The sequence below is a fragment of the Mobula birostris genome, chromosome 7 (assembly GCF_030028105.1).
Source record: "Mobula birostris isolate sMobBir1 chromosome 7, sMobBir1.hap1, whole genome shotgun sequence".
Taxonomy (NCBI): Eukaryota; Metazoa; Chordata; class Chondrichthyes; order Myliobatiformes; family Myliobatidae; genus Mobula; species Mobula birostris.
This window is the reverse complement of record NC_092376.1, coordinates 4,070,068-4,092,410: the sequence shown is the minus strand read 5'-3', so window position 1 is coordinate 4,092,410 and position 22,343 is coordinate 4,070,068. Positions and strand designations below refer to the sequence as shown.

Here is a 22,343-nt window from a genome sequence, read left to right as displayed (position 1 = left end):
ATGGAAGGGCCAAGAGTCTCTTCTCCTGGCACCGGGGAATCAGCGAACGGAAGCAGGTACCACACGTCCGAATCATCATCTTCCGATGACGTATCCCTTCTCGAGGTGGGGACCGGCCCCGTTTTCTTCGCAGCGGCCTCTTCCCGCGCCCCGCGCCCTCGCAGAGTCCTCGTACTAGGAGTAAACTCCCATTCGGACTCTAGGTCCATCTTCACCTCTCGACCCAGAGGCAACAGGTGGTTCCGATGGAGTACCTTGACAGGCCCCTGCCCGCCCTCAGGTCTCACCCGGTAAACCGGGAGATTCGGCATCTGACTCTCCACCACATATGGGGTGGCTGCCCAACGGTCCGCCAACTTGTGCTTACCCTGTAGTCCTAAATTCCGGATGAGGACTCGGTCTCCCGGCAATAGCTGGACGAACTTTACCTTCTGATCATACCTCCTTTTATTCCGCTGGTTCTGCTTGGTGGCTGCCGCCTCAGCCAACTCGTACGCCCTTTTCAACTCTCTCCTCATATCGGACACGTACTTCAGACATGGCTTCGAAGGTATTTCCCCCGCTTCAGTCCCAAAACACAGATCAATGGGCAACCTCGCTTCCCGTCCGAACATCAGATAGTAGGGCGAGTACCCCGTAGCATCATTGCGAGTACAATTGTAACAATGAACCAAATGGGCGATGTGCTGACTCCACTTACTCTTCCGTCCAATCTCCAAGGTGCCGAGCATGTCCAGCAGGGTCCGGTTAAACCTCTCGGGCTGAGGATCACCCTGAGGGTGATAGGGGGTGGTTCTGGACTTTTCAACCCCAAGCATATCCAGCAATTCATGGATAAGCCTGCTCTCGAAGTCCCGTCCCTGATCACTGTGGATCCGCCGGGGAAGGCCATAATGAACAAAGTACTTCTCCCATAACACCTTCGCCACTGTAGTCGCTTTCTGATCCTTAGTAGGAAAAGCCTGCGCATATCTAGTGTAGTGATCCGTGAGGACCAAAACATTCGCGGTATTGCTGGTGTCCGGCTCAATAGACAGGAAATCCATACACACCAGGTCCATGGGTCCTGCACTCTGCAAGTGGGATAACGGAGCCGCCTGCGCAGGCAAGGTCTTCCTCCTGACGCAACGGCTACAGGTCTTACAGTATTCTTCCACCTCCCCCCTCATCCGGGGCCAGTAAAACCGGTCCTTGACTAATCCATAGGTCTTCTCTACCCCTAAGTGCCCGGAATCATCATGTAGAGCCTGAAGCACAGCCTTTCGATACTTCTCGGGCATGACCAGCTGCCAGCGCCGGGGGTGGTCCGGAGGCGAAGTGACTCGGTACAGGACGTGGTTCTTCAGCTTCAACCGGGGCCACTCCTTCAGTAGTAGAGGAACGGAGGCATGTTTCGCCTTCTCCACCTGCCCCATATCACCCTGGCTAACCGCGTACCAGATAGTGCCAAGGCTTGGGTCATCACGCTGAGCCGCCCGTACTTCCTGGTGACTCAACTCCGGCAGCTGCCGGTTCCTCAGAGCAGTCACATTACAGTAACCAGTGGGCAGCGCGTCACCGTCAGCCCCCAGTTGATCTACTGCCCGATCCGTTCCCATCTGTGCTCCTACTTCCCCGTCGCTCCCAACTTGACACATGGCCTTTACTCCCTGGGCAGGGACACTCTTCCACTCCTCGGCCGTGCCCGACTCGTCGTGCGCCCGACGAGACAGGGCATCTGCATCGATGTTCCGACTCCCCGGGCGGTACTTCAGGCTGAACTCATAGGCAGACAAGGCTGCTACCCACCGGTGCCCAGTAGCGTCCAGCTTCGCCGAAGTCAGGATATAAGTGAGGGGGTTGTTATCAGTTCTCACTTCAAACTGGGCCCCGTATAGGTAGTCACTCAACTTGTCTACCACCGCCCATTTCAATGCCAAGAACTCCAGCTTGTGAGTGGGATAGTTTCTCTCAGATGGCGACAAGCTCCGACTGACAAACGCCACTGGCCTCAATCCGTTTCCCTGTTCCTGGTACAGAACAGCCCCAAGACCCTCGTGACTGGCATCAGTGTGTAGAACATACGGCTTCCGGGGATCAGCAAAAGCCAACACTGGGGCCTGTGTCAGCGCCCTTTTTAGAGATTGGAACGCCTCCTCACATTGAGCATCCCACCTCACTCCAAAAGGCTCCCCCGGGTTCAAGTATCCTCCTACCTCCGACCCTCGGTCTCCCTTCCTCCTCCTCCCCCCCATAGGTGGATAGCCACACAACAGCTGGTTCAATGGATGACTCATTTTCGCATATCCTTTCACGAATCGCCGGTAATATCCGCAAAACCCCAAAAACGAGCGTAAGGCGCTCACCTTCTGAGGTCTCGGCCAGGTGGTGACTGCGGCTATCTTATCCGGATCGGTGGCCACTCCATTTCGCGAGATTATGTGCCCAACATAACTGACTGACGTCTTACAGAACTGGCATTTATCCAGGGAAAGTTTTAACCCTTCCTCTTTCAGCCGACTCAGCACCTTCAGCAGCCGCTCCTCATGTTCCTCCAACGTAGATCCGAACACTATCAGGTCGTCCAGGTACACCAATACCTCCAGCAGGTTCATGTCCCCCACTGTCCGCTCCATGAGCCGCTGAAAGGTGGCTGGGGCCCCCGAGATACCTTGGGGCATTCGTTCGAACTGGAAAAACCCCAGGGGACAGATAAAGGCTGTCTTCTCCTTATCAGTCTCGCTCATCGGAATCTGGTAATACCCACTCCGCAAATCCAATACACTGAACCACTGTGCACCACTTAGACAGGCCAATGCATCTTCCACCCTTGGGACCGTATATTGGTCGGGAACAGTGCGGCGGTTCAGGGTCCTATAGTCCACGCACATGCGTACCTTCCCATTTTTCTTCCTTGCCACCACTATGGGGGACGCATATGGGCTTCGGGCCTCCGCAATAATCCCGGCATCTTTCAACTGCCGCAAGTGCTGCCGCACATCCTCCACATCTGCTGGGGCCAACCGCCGCGACCTCTCCCTAAACGGGGTGTCATTTGTTACCCGAATGGTGTGCCGAGTGCTCTTGGAAAACCCTACATCAAACTCGCCCTGAGAAAAGACATCCCCTAACTTCAGCATCTTCTCCACCAGCCTGCTCTTATACGCCGGCGGTACAGGGGAGTTTTCAAAATTAAAGGCCTCCTCGGTCAGCCGCCCCCCGTCTCCCAATAGTTCTCTTCCAGTGGGCTTCACAGGGGCGCTGGACATCACCGTCACCGGGAACAAGTGCGCGAGGGGCATCCCGCGCTTAAAGGTGATCTCCCTCTCCGTTATGTTCCGTATCATCACCCCCATCCGCCGTGCCTGTACAGCTGAGGGCCTCTGCAATTCAGGTCTCACCAGCGCCCCAGCCGGGAACCAGAACTCCCTTTCCAGGTCGTCGGGGGCGTCTACTAGCAGGGCCTCTCCCGGCGGCAATCCGGGGAATCTGGGGGTTCCCATCACTAATGCCGCCTCCCCTGGCTGTATCACCTTAGGCCTCGCCTGAGTGCACCACACCGTCCCTCGTTTGCACTCCGGGTCCAGCCCCTGGGGGTCACTCACTCCTTCGTACACTCCTCGGAACACGGGGTGTACCGAGAGGGTCTCCAAAAAGTTCTCCCCCCCCTTCTTCTTACAGGCTCCCAAGAGCCGTCGCACCAGAGGGGAGTTAGTCCCCACCAACAGGGCAGCACCACCGGTCTCCACCGGATCCGGACAAACCAACACCAGCGTCTCAAAGGCTTCCGATACTCCCACATCTCCCTCTGAAAATTCCACTCTCACTGACAAGTATCCATCGTACGGGTAATCACCATCACTTATGCCCCAAATCTCCAATGCGTTAAACGGAGTTACTGCCAAATGCTTCAGATATTGGTTGTAGAACGACCGGTACAGTAAGGTAACCTGCGACCCGGTGTCAAGGATGGCTTTCGCAAAGATCCCCTCTATCCGTAGGGACACGCTGGAACGGGGTCCCACCAGCCCATCAGGAATTTGGGCTTGTTTGTTCCGGGGTTCCATAGGGGTTTTCTGGGAACGTGTTCCTCCCGAGACTCCAGTCCGTTCCCTCACTGAGCCTCTCTTAAGTTTCCCGACACCTCTCCCTTCTTGGTGGCCTGGGGGCCCTCCCCCCTCGGCGCATTTCGTCTCTCACAATCCTTCCGTAAGTGGCCAGCTTCCCCACAGTGGTAGCACGCCCCCGGCCACTCACATTCCCGGCGGAAATGCCCCTCTCTCCCACAGTTATAGCACCCACTACTCGCCGCCTCTCTCCTCCCGATACGGGCCCCCGAGGACCCCTTGGATTTCTCTGGTCTCATCCCGGCTACCACCTCCTGAACCGCTGAAGACCGTCCCTGAGGGTCCGAGCCCCCTGGTCGGCCCAAAGCACACTCCTCGGCCCGTACCTCTCGGATCAGCCGTCCGAATGATGGAGGGGAGCTCTGCTTAAATGACTGCCGTACACTCCAAGCCACCCTGTCATCCTCCCGGGAACCGCTACATATCTGGCTCATCCTTAACTCCGCCACATCGTCCTCCCTCACTATACCTCGTCGCAGCAACCCCGTAAGCTTTCCTTCCAGCCTGAAAGCATAGTCGGAGAGCTTTTCCCCTCTTCTCTGCCCCATCCGTTGAAACTCTGCTAAATGCCGCCAGGGATCCCCTGACAGTCCAAACACTTCCTCCAAAGCGTCTAAACACTCCGATAGGGAAGCCAAGGGGCGTGCCGCTCTCAGATCGCGGACCACCCGGGCTGCCCCGCCCCTTAAGCTTTCCACCAATCGCTGTCTCTTTTCCTCATCCGAAACTGGCCACACCTCTAACAATTGGGATGTATCTTCAACCCAGGTCTCATAGTCATCCTCCCCTTCCGGGGTGGGCTTGGCTCCCGAGAAAATTCTCAGCATCGGGCGGTGCACCTCAACCCTTCTCGCCAGGGAGATAATGGCAGCCGTTAACTCGGCAGTCTCCTCAAGCCCATGGGGGCGAGGCCTGGCCAAACCTTCCCACTCCGCACCTCTACCTCTTGCTACGGGCACCCGGCCGGGGGCCTCAACTAGCTCCTCCGGCACCTCCTCACTTGCGTCCTCGGGGAGGGTATGGAGACCCCACGGCCCCGCCTCCCCCTGGACATGGACTGTCGCTGGTAATTCTAAAGCCATGACGTCGGCACTCGCCCGCACCAACATCCAGCAAGCCTCCAGTTCTTTCCCACCCCTTCTAGCTACAAGTTCTACCTGCCCGATACCTTTAATCAAACTCAACCCTCGCACCAGTACCTCTGCCGGAATGCGATAATCGACCCCGCTTACCACACACGCATGATTCACCGGTACCTCCTCCATTTCACACCAACTTACAATCTTATCTCGCTCCATCTTCACACCACTTACCGCAACCACAAGTACAACTTTCCCGAAAAAAAAATCCAAATCCCTGACGGTAGCCCCCACTTGTAACGTTCCGTTATTTTGGCTCGTGTATGTCTAGGGGAAATCCCGCCCAGCACCTGCTTCAGCAGTCCCCTCAGGGTCAATCGTCGCCCGAATCAATCACAAACATCAATCATCAGCCAGCACACCCAGTAAATTTTAACACATACACTTTATAGATATTACTAATTCTAGGGCATTAATATACATGTGATACAGAGAGGAAAGTAATGAAAAAAAAAGGCGCCAACACTTATTCAAAGTCCAAGTTCTTCGCGCGCTACCGTTGGAGCTCAAGTTCGACGTCAGACGACCACCCGAATTCCGTCGACCCACGGCTCGGGACCACCCGAAGTGATCGACCGGAGCCTCTCCGCACGTCCGCCGTCCTCCTCGTCTCTCCTCCCGACTCCCCGCCAAAACTCAGTCCACAGTCATATCATACAGCATGGCATCCGAAAACAAAACGATACATAACCACCCATTGGCTAATAGCACCCTCTTATCACCCTCTAAACCACAATAAACTGCTAGCGCAAACTCTCTGCAGCGTTAAAACACAACAAAGCCGCATTCCACAGATTAACATAACAAAAATCGCCATTTTAAATGTAACAAAAGAAAGACCCCGTACATAATCATAGTCAGTCACATGGCATGGAAACAGGTCCTTCAACCCAATGTTCACACGAGCGATCGAGACTTTTATACTAAACCAATTTCACGCTCTGCACATTCTCACTGATTCTGTCACTAACTGTACACAGGACAATTTACAGTAACCCACCTAATTATAACTAATGCTTTTAAATCACAAAAATGATCAAAAACAAGGGATATCAAAAGACAGGGAAGCATACATTTAAAGTAAAATTAAAATTAAAGATAAGGATTAGCTTTCTTTGTCACATGTACATTGAAACATAGTGAAGTGTGTCGTTTGTGTCAAATTAAATTAGCGAAGATTGTGCTGGGCAGACTACAAGTGTTGCCATTCTTCCAACGCCAACACAGCACGTCCACAACACACTTTGGAATGTGGGAGGAAACCCCCTTCCCCCTGCAGTCACGATCAGAACATACAAACTCCTCAGACAGTGGGGGGAAAATGAACCACAACTTGTGATCGGTGGCACTGTAACATTAATAGGTTAACCGTGCCACCCATCACCTCACCCTGGTTCTCCTCCTCCTTTAAGGAGTTTTAAAGAGGATTTGAGGCGTTTTTTTGGATAGATAAATAGATATGACTGGAACTTGCTGCCAAAGGAGGTGGAGTCAGATAATAATTGCTAAGAGGCACTTAGACAGACAACTAAATAGACAAGATACAGAAGGACATGACTCTAATGTGAGCAAATGGGATTCATGTAGTTGGGTGTAAAAATTGGCACAGACAAGGTGGGCCAAAGAGCCTGTTTCTGCGCTGTACAACTCAACAACTAATAAATTCTTTCTTAACCTCAAGAATATTTTTGCTCCTCCAAATAATTGCAAGTAATAGAATAAAGGACAGCACAGTATAGGCCTTTGGGCTATTAGAGAATCTTCTGGGTTTAGCATACATAGCAAATAACTTCAGCAACTGATTTCAGTCACCAGTCTTCAGATTCGAATATCAATTGAGGATTAAATCCAAACTGCAACACTGAACAATGGGCTCCTAAGAACCATGAACCAAATTAATTGGAAGACAAGACAATGCTGATTTAAATTTATCGTGTGTGTGTATTTGGGTGTCTGTACTGTGAATGAGAAGAGGGAGGTGTGAGGGTGGTGTGTAGTTCAAAGGAACCATTGTAAATCTGGAATTGTCCTGAAATTTTCTCACAACATGCTGGAGGAACTCAGCAGGTCGGGCAGCATCCGTGGAAAAGATCGGTTGACGTTTCGGGCCGTAACCTTTTCCATGGATGCTGCCCGACCTGCTGAGTTCCTCCAGTGTGTTGTGAGTGTTGCTTTGACCCCAGCATCTGCAGATTATTTTGTGTTTCTGAAATTTTCTTCGATCTTTAGTATATAAAGTGCTACACATGCCCTTACACTTCCTCCCTCACCGCCATTCAGGGCCCCAGACAGTCCTTCCAGGTTAGGCGACACTTCACCTGTGAGTCGGCCGGGGTGATATACTGCGTCCGGTGCTCCCGATGTGGCCTTCTATATATTGGCGAGACCCGACGCAGACTGGGAGACCGTTTCACTGAACACCTACGCTCTGTCCGCCAGAGAAAGCAAGATCTCCCAGCGGCCACACATTTTAATTCCGCATCCCATTCCCATTCTGATATGTCTATCCACGGCCTCCTCTACTGTCAAGATGAAGACACACTCAGGTTGGAGGAACAACACCTTATATTCCGTCTGGGTAGCCTCCAACCTGATGACATGAATATTGACTTCTCTAACTTCCGTTAATGCCCCTCTTCCCCTTTGTACCCCATCCCTTATTTATTTTATATATTTTTTATTTTCCCCCTTTTTTCTCTCTTTTTTCTGCCTCTGTCCCTCTCACTATAACTCCTTGCCTGCTCTCCACCCTCTGGGCTCCCCTCCCCCCTTCTCTTTCTCCCCAAGCTTCCCGTCCCATGATCCTCTCCCTTCTCCAGCTCTTAGATCCACCCCTCCCCTCCTGTCTTCTCCTATTATTTCAGATCTCCCCCTCCCCCTCTCAAATCTCTTACTATCTCTTCTTTCATTTAGTCCTGATGAAGGGTCTCGGCCCGAAACATTGACTGTACCTCTTCCTATAGATGCTATGTTCACCAGCATTTTTTGTGTGTGTTGCTTGAATTTCCAGCATCTGCAGATTTCCTCGTGTCTGCGTTATATAAAATGTTGTGTAAGGTTGGGTCAGGCAGACCTTTTGCTCTGAAAGGGTCACAGTACGATGCCTGCTGTATCTCATTTTGTCCAATATAGAGTGGTGGGTGCAGGGAGCACACTGCCAGGTGTGGTGGTAAAGACAGATACATTTAAGAAACTCTTGGATAACTATATAGATGATAAAAAAAATATAGAAGGCTATGTGGGACAGAAGGGTTAGGTTGATCTTAAAGTAGTTTAAAATGTTGGCACAACATCATGGGCCTGTTGTGAGTGAACAAAGTCACTGGAGAGAAGTAGTGGACAAAAGGCCTTGCACCCATCACCCTGTGTAAAAAAAAACCCACCTCTGAAATACCCCTTATACTTTCCTCCAATCAACTTAACAATTATGCACCCTTGTATTAGTCATCCCCCCCCACCCCAAGGGAAAAGTCTCTGGCATTCATCAAATATCCAAACAAGCTATGTCTCTTATCATCTTGTACACTTCTCATCTCCTTTGCTCCAAAAAGAAAAGCCCCAGCTCGCTCAACCTTTCCTCATTAGACATGCTCTCTAATCCAGATTGTATCCTAGTAAATCTCCCCTGCATCTTATGGAGATACAGGAAGACAACTGTTACAGAGCTGCAGAACGAGCCTTTTGTCACTTCCACCATCTCCTCCTAGCTTCTGGTACCTTTCCCTCTCTTGCCTCCTCCATTGACTCATCAACCATCTTCATCTGGATCCACCTCTTCCTTCCACCTTTTCATACCGGCCATCTCCCGCTACCCTTCAGACCAAATGAAGGGTCTGAACCCAAAACATTGCCTGTTTATTTTCCTCCATATATGCTGCTTGACCTGTTGCCTTCTTGTCTATATACTTTCTCAGCAGGTTACTTGCCTTTGATTGTAATGCCCTCTGGTTGGAAGATCTGTCTAAATATGTATCCAGAACAAAATTAAAATCTCCTCCAATAACCAGGTTAGTGCTGGAGACCTCTGGTATCAATCCTAGAACTTGTCTAAAAAATTCCGGGTCATCCCAGTTTGGTCCATAGATATTCAGTAAGATAACTGGTATAGATTGTAATTCCCCAGTAACTATAACACATCTCCCATCCTTGTCCGCTATTGTTGTTAGGTGACGAAATGGAACGTTTCTGCGAATTATTATTGCCACACCCGTAGACTTTGAGGAATATATTTGGCCTATCCACTTGCCCCTAATTTTACAGTGAGCTTCATTCTTCAAATGTGTTTCCTGAAAGAAGATCAGATCAGCCTGTAGCGATTTTAGGTGAGACAGCACTTTACCCCTTTTCAATGGCTCATTAATCCCATTTACGTTCCACGAACAAAAAGTAATGCGATTTCTTGTCCCTTGACCTCCTATCATCTCAATATTTAACATCTGTATGGTAATGTTTTTGATCTGTTACAGACCTTGTAAATCTATCGGTCATTAGAAATGAATGGCTCCTAAACAGCACTCCCTTACCCCTGACCCTCCCTCCCCCCACAACCCCCATCACCCTTGAAAGCTCGAAATAACCAACAAAAAAAAAACATATCTCCATACACAAATACACTTAGTCAAAACTCTAGGAATAACTTATTGATCTCCAACACTTCTCTGAACCAATTTAGTAGCTCCCCAGTTATACAGATAGTCACAAAGCCAAATCTGGCATTGGAATGAAAAACTGAGAAAAACTAGCAGAGATCATCGAGATGTTAAAGTAAGTGTGATTCTCAAAGCTATAACTTACTCTAGCACCAGAAAGTCTAGCACCATTAACAAGATATTCCTCATACAACACCAGTTTAGACCAACTCTTATTACTATCTGTGCACTCATAGGGCTTTAATCCGACATAGTACAATCCAACTATAACTCAAAGAGTCCTGTTTTCTACAGGGATTAGGGGCAGGGCCTCATTGATGTTCGAAACGTTCACAATTTCCTACCACGGAGTTTTACTTGGGGCATCTTCATTCTGTAAGGGGTTCCTTCTCACTGTGCACAGTCACTTCTCAGCATTTCCCAAATGACGTTCTGCATACCGGCGAGCTTCTTCTGGATCTGTAAACACCGCCTCGGTTCCATTAATTGTCACTCGTAGCTTTGCGGGATAGAGAAGGCCAAACTTGACTCCGGCTCTATCCTGCAGCAACCTCCTGACCGGTGTGAAAGCCGCACGTCGTTTAGCCACCGTGGATAGAAGGTCTCTGACGATCTGAATCCTTTGTCCTTGCTATTGTAGATTCTTGGTACCTATCGCCCTCCGTATTGTATCTTCAAATACATGGCAATACATCCTCACGATCAGGTGTCGCGGCGGCTCGTCGTCCCCCTGGCGCTTCTGAGCTCTATGTGCTCGGTCTATCACTGGAGCTTCTCCCAGGTTTAGAGCTTCTTTTAGCATCTGTACCGCGAAATCTCGTCTTCTGCCCATTTTCCCCTCTCGTGGGCCTGCAAGTCTCATATTCTGTCATTTCGAACGTTCCTCTAAATCCAGGCATTTTTCAGAAAGTTGTTCAACTTGCCCACAAAGTCGTTTCACCTTGCTTTCCAGCTCCACAACTATGTCTGAAGCTCCATTAGCCGACTCTGCTATCTCTTTCAGAGTTTGATCCTGTGTATTCAACTGGGCTTTCAATGCGGTAATCGCAGCGTCATTTTCCGCTTTCAACGAAGCAATTTCACTTCTCAATGCGACCGCTACCTCTGCAACTTTTTCTTCAATTTTCTTACAGATGTCTGACTTCATCGTAGTTAGTTCTGCATGTAGCGACTCTATGGCCACCAATACCGCATTGGTGTCCATACTCTGTGCACGTGGCTCCACGTGGTCCTCACTCGTGAGCTCCGCGGTGTCAATTAGGCCTGTTTCTTTGTTCATCCCTGCCTTAGCTGTTCTTCTTCTCGGCATTTTGTAGTGCACGCCTTCTGGTACGTATTGAAGAGCACCTCCCCCTCGTTTGCCACCCTAAACCTCAGATTGACTTTGTGTAAATGAAGCTTGAATATCGAATCTGCCGGAGCTACAGGAGGCTGCGCCCTACTTGCTCATGGCTCAACAACGACCCCGACCTGTTGCATTCTTGTACCATTTTGTATTGCTCTTTAATCTAATGATTAGTTTGACAGTTATTTATCACGACTAAATTTAAATGTGACTTATTATGACTCGATTGTAATCCTTCTATCACAAGCAACTTTAAAACTGATTAACTGAACACAAAAGTTTAGAATTAGATTTGTTTAAACTTGTAATTAATCCTTTTTCTTAAACTATTGACTTTTTAATAATTAAATCAGTTTTCCCATTAGGAAACTACTGATCTTGTGATTAGCTATTTCTAATCTTCATAGATTAGATTATCTTTGTGTCACATGTGCAGCGAAACATTGAAAGGTGCATCATTTGTGTCAATGACCAACAGCCAGAGATGTGCTGGGGCAGCCCACAAACACCAGCACATTTCCAGTGCCAACATAGTACACCCACAACTCACTAACCCTAACACCTTTGGAACGTGGGAGGAAACTGGAGCACCCAGAGGAAACCCATGCTGTCACAGGGGGCACATACAAGTTCCGTAGACAGTGATGGGAACTGAACTCCCAGTGGTGGAGCGCTGCGCTATTACGCTACCACAGCACCCGTAATTATCCATATAAACAGCTTAGTCTTTCACTGTAGGCATGTAAATGTCCTATTTATAAATAATTGCTATTCTAAATCTCCATTAGGTGCAAACAATTTTTATCCTGATTAATACATGTTCAAATCTCACATTTGGCAAGTCATTTAAAACTTTGGAAAATTTCTATAGCTGCATGGTGGACAATATATTGACTGTATGAAACACCAATGCCCTTGAACATAAAAACCTACAAAAAGCAGTGGATACGGCCTAGTCCTTCACAGGTAAAGCACCCCCCCCCCCCCCCATCAACCAGTGAGCACTTCTACATGGAGTAATGTTGCAGGAAAAAAATATCCATCATCAAGGACCATCACCATCCAGGCAATGCTCTCTTTCCGCTGCTGCCATCAGGGAGGTAGTAGAGTAGCTTCAGGAACAATTATTAACCTTCAACAATCCAGCTTTTGAACCTGAGGGGATAACTTCACTCACCCCAGCACAGAACTGTTCCACAACCTACGCACTCACTTTCAAGGATTCATCTAATTACTTATTCCTTGTTTATTTATTTATTTGGTATTTGCACAGTTTGTCTTTTGCTTGTCTGTCTTTGTAGTGTGCAGTTTTTCATCGATTCTATTGTGCTTCTTTGTGAATATCTGCAAGAAAATGAATCTCAGGGCCATAATATGGTGACATATATGTACTTTGATAATAAATTAACTTTGAACTTTGAAATCCAACTGTGCTTAAAAATAAAGCTTTACTGGGGAACTCCAAGATATGGAGCTAATACAAGTTGATTAAAGTTGATTACTTGGAATATTTCAACAGTTTTGGGCCCCATATCTCAGAAAGGGTGTGTTGTCATTGGAGAGAGTCCAGAGGAGGTTCACAAGGATTATTCCGGGAATACAGGGGTTAATATATGAGGAGCGTTTGGCAGCTTTGGGCCTGTACTCACTGGAATTTAGAAGAATGGGGGGCGGGGGAGAATCTCATTGAAACCTACCGAATGTTGAAAGGATTAGACAGAGCGGATGTGGAGAGGATGTTTCCTGTGGTGGGGACTTCCAGTAATTGAGGGATGACCTTTTAGAATAGAGTAAAGGAGGAATGACTAATTGTTGGGTGAATGATTGGTCCTTGTTGTACTGCAGATCATGGTCCTTACTGGGGGCTTTGCCTTTGCATGCTTGCTGATGTTTTTTGCGAGTGGGTGGGGGTGAGGGAGGGTTCTTGCTTTGCTGCTGCCTGTGCGTGGAAGAAGGAGTGGGGGGGGCGCGGTGCTTTGGGCTTCTGACATTTTTTAACTGCCACTGATTCTTTGGGGCACTCTTCTGTTTTTGTGAACGTCTTGTGAAGAACAAAAATTTCAGGATGTATATAGCATACATTTTTCTGTTATTAAATGGAACTACTAACTATTGAATGGAGCTGAGAGGAATTATAAATCAGTCATGATCAGACAGTGCAGCAGACTCGATGAGCTGAACAGCCAGATGCTGGTCATGTCTTACCTCACCTTGATGTCACCAGCAGCGATCATTCTAGGCTCAGTACCTCTGATGATCTGATATTCGCTTTTGACAGAAACAAATCCCTCAGCCATGCTTGCTGTTCAATCCCAAACGATTTAAAAGAGAAATTATTTTTAAAGTAAATGCACTTACCTAAATAATAAATTTATACCAAAGAGGGTGAGCATGACGCCAATATATCCCACAATTCCAGTGGTGTAGCTCAGTTTGTAAAGTAGAAGAAACCATTTATAAACCAATCTGAAACAAATGACAAATAACAAACAATGAAAATATGCCCAGGAAAATCGCAGAAAAACCAGCTGATTCCCGCCACTGCAAGTTTGTGCGTTCCCCTTGTGACCTCACGGGTTTCCTCCTGGTGCTCTGGTTTCCTCCCACATTCCAAAGATGTACAAATTAGGGTTACTGAGTTGTGTACACTCTTATGTTGACACTGGAAGTATGGTAACCAGTGTAATCCTCGCTGATTTGATTTGACACAACACAACGCATTTTACTGAAGTTTTGATGCACGTGTGACAAATAAAGCTAATTTTCATTGTGAAGTGAACTAGATTCTGCTTTCTAGCAGACGTGGGCAGAAGACTCTTCTTGCATGTGTTGCTTTGGATTTCCAGCATCTGCAGAATCTTGTGTTTTTAATTTATAACACACAGTTTAGAAAAAAACAAGGCTGTCAAGATGATTGATGGGACCTCAGATTAAACTTTCGGTCTACAAAGCCACCTGACTGTGTAAGAGATATAGAACCAGAATCAGAATATTCAGCCCATTGAGTCTGCTCCACCAGTCTATGACTGATTTATTACTGCTCTCAACCCCATTCTCCTGCCCTCTCCCTGTAACATTTGACACCATGACTTATCCTGAACCTATCAACATCTGCTTTAAATATATCAAATGACTTGGCCTCCACAGCTGTCTGTGACAACGAATTCCACAAATTCAACACCCTCGGGCTAAAGAAATTCCTCCTCGTTTCTGTTCTAAATGGGCGTCTCTCTATTCTGAGACTGTACCCACTGGTCCTAGACTCACCTCTATAGGAAACATCCTCTCCAAGTCCACTCTATCTAGGTCCGATAGATTTCAATTAGATGTCCCTCCCCCATTATTCTAAACTCTCGCGAGTACCGGCTCAGGACCATCAAACGTTACTCTTTTGTTAACCGTTTCATTCCTGGGATGATTCTCGTGAACCTCCTCTAGACCTACTTCAGTGGCAGCACATCCTTTCTCAGATAAAGAGAACAAAACAGCTCAATACTCCAAGAGCCTCATCTGTACATCCTTGCTTTTATATTTCAGTTCTCTCGAAATGAACATGTGATTTACATTTTGATGGTGTGTTTTTGGGCTGACTGAAGGATCTGGCGCTTTGCTACCTCTGAGCGATTTCGGTGAGGTTTGGAGCGGATTGTGCAGCTTGGAGGCCTGGAAGCCTGCAGACAGGGCACGAACCCATGATCAACTCCTTTTCTTGTTTCCGATTGAGGCTTCAAACAAGGTTGAAATCGACTAGGACGAGAGCAGAGAACAGGCGGGTGTTCGGCACCTTCTGCCCGTGTTTGACCAGTCTTCCTCTCCTTCTTGCTTGCTGCTGTCAGAGGAAACTGCAGGAGTATTGGGATCCACGTTCTAAGGATTGATCAGCAAAGCTGTGAAGTCAGTTTGGAGTCTTTGAGATTCATGTTGCATGTGTTTCTGGATTCTCGTCTTTTTTTTTTGTGTTTTTGAGCTGTTTGATCGGGGCGATCAATGTGGACTGGGGTGCTTTTGCAATAAATGGCTTTGCAGCCTGCAGTGGGCTAGCAGCGCAGTGCTGAACTGAACTAAACTAAAGTGAATACTACTGGACTCATGGTTTGATGTTTGATATTCTATGTGTTGTTCAATTGCTTTTTGTCATTTGCGCAATTTGTTCTTTTTTCCGCATTGGGCGCTGGATGTTTTTTTTTTGAACAGGTTCCATGCTGTTTCTTTGTTTTGTGGTTGCCTGCAGGAGAACAAATCTCAGAGTTGTATTCCATATACATACTTTGAATCTTTGAAATGAATACAAACATTGCATTTGCCCTCCTTACCAACTCAACCTGCAAATTAACCTTCAGGGATTCCTGCACAAGGACTCCCAGGTTCCTTTGCACCTCTGATTTCTGAATTTTCTCCCAATTAGAAAATAGTCTATGCCTTTATTCCTTCTACCAAAGTACATGACCAGACACTCCCCTACACTATATTCCATCTTCACTTCTTAGCCTATTCTCCTAATGTCTAAGCTCGTCTGCAGACTCCCTGATTCCTTAACACAACCTGCCCCTCCAAGAGGAGCCTCAAGACCCACACCACCAGGTTCAGGAGCAGTTACTACCTCTCAACCATCAGGCTTTTAAGCCAGTGGGGATAACTTCACTCACCCCTTCACTGAACTGTTCCCACTGCCTATGAACCCATGTCCTCAGCATTTATTGCTGATTTACTACTATTATTTTGTTTGCTGTTTTTTCGTTTCTTTGTATCTACTGTGAATGTCCGCAAGAAAATTAATCTCAAGGTTGTATATGGTGACATATGTGTACTTCGAGCCCTGGGAGTCCTTATCTGCAGCCAACTAGTGCTTCATCGACATTTGATGGTCCCAGACAAGTGATACACAACTGAAACAGCAGGTTACCCAAACATTACCTGGGCGTCGTTCTCTCCAGTGGCTTCCGTGTTGCTCGGAAAGTAATGAAGGCGGTGATAACCGAGAAGAGTACCCAAATCACTAGGAACCTCCACCAGTGTAGCTTCGCTGTGAAGTAGAGGGGCACGACCCACATCTGGAACAGTGTCACTAGCTGCAGGAGATCAAATACACACTTCTAGCATTATAGAACAGAACAGTACAGCATGGTACATACCCTTTGGCCCACAATATCGTGCTGACCTTTTAACCTATTTCAAGACCAATCTAACCCTCGCCTGCCACATAACCCTCCATTTTCCTTTTATCCATGTGCCTATCTAAGAGTCTCTTAAATATCCCTAATCGATCTGCCTCTACCACCCCAGCAGGGCATTCCACACAAAAACTATCTCTGACATTCCTCCCTATGCTTTCCTCCAATCACCTTAAAATTATGCCCCCTAATATTGGTCATTTCCACCCTGGGAAAAAGTCTCTGGCTGTCCACTCGTTCAATGCCTCTTGTCATCTCATACAACATGGTATAGCACAGGAACAGACCCTACGGCCTACAATGTTGTTCTCAACCAATTAAATTAGTAATTAACTAATTCCTTCTGCTTACACAATGTGCATATCCTTCCATCTCCTGCACATTCATGTCCTTATCCAAAAGCCTCTTGAACTCCTCTGTCATATAACTTTCCCCACACATCTCCAGTGAACTTTCCTGTTCTCACCTAAATACATGCCCTCTGGTGTTAGGCATCTCAACCCTTGGAAAAAGATATTGTCTGTCTACCCTATCTATACCTCTCATAATCTTACAAACCTCTATCACATCTCCACTCAGCCTCTGACACTCCAGAGAAACAACCCAAGTTGGTTCAACCTCTCATTATAGCACATGCACACCAATCCAGGAGCATCCTGGTGAATCTCTTCTGCACCCTCTCCAAAGCCTCTACATCCTTCCCATAACTGAATACAATCCTCCAGGAGAGTTTTACAGAGCTGCAATGTAACTTCCCGACTTGAACTCATTTCTTCGATCAATCAAGGCACGAATGTAATAAGCCTTCTTTATCTGTTGAACTCAATACTCAGCCATAAGGAATCGATGTTGAGACACATCACCCCAGCCTGAGCAGTTCCCAGACTCAATGAAGGACACTTTTATAACTTGGGCTGCTAATCACCTGCTTACATATCAAGGATTCAAAGTAGGACTTCCAATCTGCGCCTTGTAAGGCATGAAAATGCCCGACGCAGGCCTCTCATGGCCCGAGTTGATGTTCCCTCCCCTCCCCGATTCAAAGTACATTTATTATCAAAGTATGCATGCAGTATACAACTCTTCCCCACAGACAGCCATGAAACAAACAACCATGGAACCCATTGGAAGAACACATTAAACCCCCCCTTTCCCTAACACAGAAAAAAACAACAAATTGCACTAACAGCAAAAAAAAAGGAATGAGCAAAAAAAATGGGATCTAAAGCACAAAAACAAAGGCATATTTCAGTTCAGCTCAGAGTTCGTTATCTGCAGGCTACCTCGATTCAAAAATCGGCAAAACTAGCAAAAAAAAGAGGAGCAACCAGAAACAAGAACACATCATAAACGTGAATTAGAGTCCACAACCCACAAACTCCATTGATTAAACCTGGCTCCAACAGCATCTAGGGAGAGAGAGGTGATTCGAATGCACGGAACTTCGCTGGGATCGGTGAGCGAGAAGGAGAGGCCGTCACACGCAGGCACCCCCCTCCAGCAACAACTGCAGATTAGGATAACCAGAGGCACAGCAAGGAAACTCGAACTATTCTCATGCCAATGAAACCATAACACCCATAGGAGCAGAATTAGATCTTTTGGCCCATTGTGTCTGCTCTGCCATCCTATCATGACTGATTTATTATCCCCCTCAACCCCATTCTCCCGCCTTCTCTCTGTAACTTCTGACGCCCTGACTTATTAAGAACCTATCAACCTCCGCTTTAAATATACTCAATGATCTGAGCTCCACAGCCGTCGGTGGCAATGAATTCCAGATTCGCCACCCTCTGGCTAAAGACATTTCTCTTCATCTCTGTACTAAATGGACATCCCCCTCCCCCACTATAGGAAACATCCTCTCCATGTCCACTTTACCAACGCCTCTCAATTTCAAAGATCTGCCGATAAAACAATTACAAATTCAGAATGAGTGGAGCCTATTAAAGCAGGTTGAAGCTGAAGATTATGTTTCTGGGGTGAGAGTATTAAATAAGAAGTGTTCATGTGGCATTACCCTCACACTGCAGTAGCCATTCAGCCTTTGAATTTTGACCTCCTAGTTTCAACTTCCTTTTGAAAATCCATTTCCTTCACCCTTTTAGCAGCTAACTTCAAATCACAGTAACAGTGCAGATAATAGTAATTTCTTAACCAATGCGGCTTCTTTCCTCAATTATTTCTAATCCACCTGCTTGCGAAGAACTGTTATACAAACAAGAGAATCTACTACAATTGAAAGGCAATGTTCCCTCTAATTTGTAATGACGTGTGCGCAAAAATCTTGTGCTGTGCAATATTTTGCCCAGTGACAACAACACATGCACACTGAATAACTTCTTTAAGAAAAACAGTATAAATAAGCCAGTTCTAAAATCTGCAGACAAATTCCACATTGTCAACAGCATCTGCACCAGAAACCAGAAAAGGAAATCTGATTGTAAAAGATTGTAAAATATACATAACATTCCAACAAGGTAGAAGGTGGCAACCTTTTGTGCGCTGGTAGCAAAAGATGTGTGTGTGTGTGTGTGTGTGTGCGCGTGTGCGTGCGTGTACATACCTTAGAGGGAACATTGCTGAGAGGCAATCCCAAGGAAGTGTAGTTGTTTTCTTTTATACAGTAGAGACTGACAAAGAATATAGGACAGTACAAACCAGTACAGGACCTTTGTTATGCTAAATCTACACATCCAGCACGGCCACTATCACTCGCCACCTCAAGAATCAGAATCAGATTTAATATCACCTGCATATGTTGTGAAATCTGTTGTTCTGCAGCAGCAATGTGTTGCAATACTTAATAATATAAAGAATAATATACAATAAGTATGTACTTTTAAAAATTAAATTAAATAAGTAGAGCAAAAAGATAGGGTGTAAAAGAAAACAAATCTTCTTTCAGAAATCTGATGGCTGAGGGGAAGGAATGGTTCCTGAAATGTTGAGTGCGTGGCCTCATGCTCCTGTACCTCCTCTTTGATGGTAGCAATGAGAAGAGGGCATGTTCTGACCTTCTCCTTGATGGTAGCAATGAGAAGAGGGCATGTTCTGAGTGAGGGGGGTCCTTAATGATCCTTAATGATGGATGTCGCCTTTTCGAGGCATCATCTTTTGGCAGTGTCCTCAATCTGGTGGGAGGAGGGGGGTGGGAGGCCAGTGCCCATGATGGAGATGGCTGAGTTTACAACTTTCTGCAGCTTCTTCTGGTCCTGCGTGTTGGCGCCTCCGTACCAGACGACGATGCAACCAGTCAGAATGCTCTCCATGGTACACCTATAGAAATTTGCAATTGTCTTTGGTGACATACTGATTCTCAAATTTCTAATGAAATATAGCCACTGTTGTGCCTTCTTTGTAACCACATCAATATGTAGGGCCCAGAATAGATGCTCAGAGTTGTTGACACCCAAGAACTTGAAACTACTTTCTCTTTCCACTGCTGATCCCTCGATGAGGACTGGTGTGCATTCCCTTGACTTCCCGTTCCTGAAGTCCATTATCAATTCCTTGGTCTTACTGATGTCGAGTGCAAGGTTGTTGTTGTGATACCCCTGAACCAGCTGATATATCTCACTCCTACATGCCTTCTTGTCACCATCTGAAATTCTGCCAACAGAAGTTGTGCTATTGGCAAATTTATAGACGCCATTTGAGTGGTACCTAGCTACACAATTGTTGGTGTAGAAAGAATAGAGTAGTGGGCTGAGCACGCATCCTTGATGTGTGCCAGTGTTGATTGACAATGTAAAGTCAGATCACTGCAATCTTCAGTTTAATTTTAGAGCTGAAATGCTCCTTCGTGAAAATGTTTCTTGAGGAGCAAACTCAGAGAGCACAGGGACTAATTCTGCTCCTGTGTCTATGTTCCCTCCTACACAGCCCTCCATTTTGCTATCATCCATGTGCCTACCTAAGAAACTGTTGAATGTCACTAATGTATTTTCCTGTACACCACCCATAGCAGCACATTCCATGCACTAACTGCTCTCTGTGTAAAGAATTTACCTCTGACGTCCTCCCTAAAAATTATGCCCCCTCATATTAGCCATTTCTGTCCTGGGAAAAAGTCTCTGGTTATCCACTCAATCTATGCCTCTTATCATCTTGTACACCTCTCATTCTACTTCACTCCAAAGAGAAAAGCCCTAGCTTGCTCATCCTATCCTCAAAAGGCTAAAAATTTAACGTCCAAGATCAAGACTAAGATGACTAATTTGGTTTTTAAGTGTTAGAGTGAAGAAAAGCATTGTTATGTGAGAGTCTGGGGAAGTATCATGAGATTGAGAGAAACTTTCAGCAGTTTCCCAAGCAAAAATCTGCTCCCTCTATCCACTGCAGATTTTCATCAGAGCCTTGTTTCCCCAATTTGTGCCTTGAAGGATTTAACCCTCTACAGACTGATATTATCACTGACATGTACAAGTTAAACAAAAGAAGTGTATTAGCAGCAGTGGCCATATTTATAAAGGTAGTGGCAGAAAACCATATTTCCAGAATGTGTTCCACAGGAGTCAGTGTTGGGACTTCCTTTCATGTTATACGTGAATAATCAGAATTGATGGCTTTATGGACAAGTCTGCAGATGATACAGGCAGGATAGACAAAGGAGTCAGCAGATGTTGTTTACTTGGATTTTAAGAAGGTCCTAGACAAGGTACCACACGCGAGGCTGCTTAACAAGATAGAGCCCACGGTATTATGGGGAATACTATCATAGATAGAAAATTGGCTGATTGGCAGGAGGCAAGCAGTGGGAATAAAGGGGGCCTGTTCTGGTTGGCTGCCAGTTGCTAGTGGTGTGCCACACGGATTGCTGTTGGGACTGCTTCTTTTCATGTTACATGTCAACGATTTGGATGAAGAAATTGATAGCTTTGTGGCTAATTCTGCGGACACTACGAAGATAGGTAGAGGGGCAGGTGGTGTTTGAGATGCAGGGAGTCTGCAGAAAGACTTAGGAGACTGGGCAAAACAGTGGCAGATGGAATATAGTGTGGGGAAGTGTATGGTCATTCCCTTTGGTAGAAGGAATAAAGGCGTAGACTATTTTTTTTAAAAAGAGGGAAAAATTCAGAAATCAGAGGTGCAAAGGGACTTGGGAATCTTTGTGCAGGCTTCCCTAAAGATTAATTTGCAGGTTCAGTAATAAGAAAGGCAAATGCATTGTTAGCATTCATTTCAAGAGGATTAGAATATAAAAGCAAGAAAATGACAGAGAGATTTTATAAGGCATTATCCAGACCACACTCATTGAAACATACTGAATATTGAGAGGCCTAGAGAGTGGATGTTTCTTATAGTGGGTGGAAACTAGGACCAGAGGACACAGCTCAGAATAGAGGAACATCCATTTAGAATAGAGATGAGGAATTTTTTTCTTTTAGTGAGGGGATGGTGAATCTGTGGAATTCATTGCCACAGATAGTTGTGGAGGCCAAGTTATTAGAACCATAGAACCATAGAAACTACAGCACAGAAACAGGCTCTTTGGCCCTTCTTGGCTGTGCCGAACCATTTTCTGCCTCGTCCCACTGACCTGCACACGGACCATATCCCTCCATACGCCTCCCATCCATGTATCTGTCCAATTTATTCTTAAATGTTAAAAAAGAACCCGCATTTACCACCTCGTCAGGCAGCTCATTCCATACTCCCACCACTCTCTGTGTGAAGAAGCCCCCCCTAATGTTCCCTTTAAACTTTTCCCCCCTCACCCTTAACCCATGTCCTCTGGTTTTTTTCTCCCCTTGCCTCAGTGGAAAAAGCCTGCTTGCATTCACATATTGGGTATATTGAATCAGCCATGATGGAAAAGTAGAGCAGTCTTGATGGGTAAATGGTCAAATTCTGCTCCAATGTCATTACCCACCATCATGGGCACTAGCCTCCCCAGCACTGAGGACACCTTCAAAAGGTGATGCCTCAAG

General features: G+C 46.5%; 1 protein-coding gene across 3 annotated transcripts in view; it reads right to left on the bottom strand.

Moving 5' to 3' along the window:
- The window catches only part of LOC140199964 (E3 ubiquitin ligase RNF121), a 104,622-nt gene that overhangs the window by 55,811 nt on the left and 26,468 nt on the right, over nt 1–22,343 (bottom strand). For all 3 annotated transcript variants that reach the window (XM_072262483.1, XM_072262482.1, XM_072262484.1), the window contains 2 exons: nt 16,154–16,308; nt 13,598–13,705 (listed from right to left, as the gene is read on the bottom strand). In XM_072262483.1, coding sequence (XP_072118584.1) covers nt 13,598–13,705; nt 16,154–16,308 — 263 coding nt within the window. The remainder of the gene's footprint in view (nt 1–13,597; nt 13,706–16,153; nt 16,309–22,343) is intronic.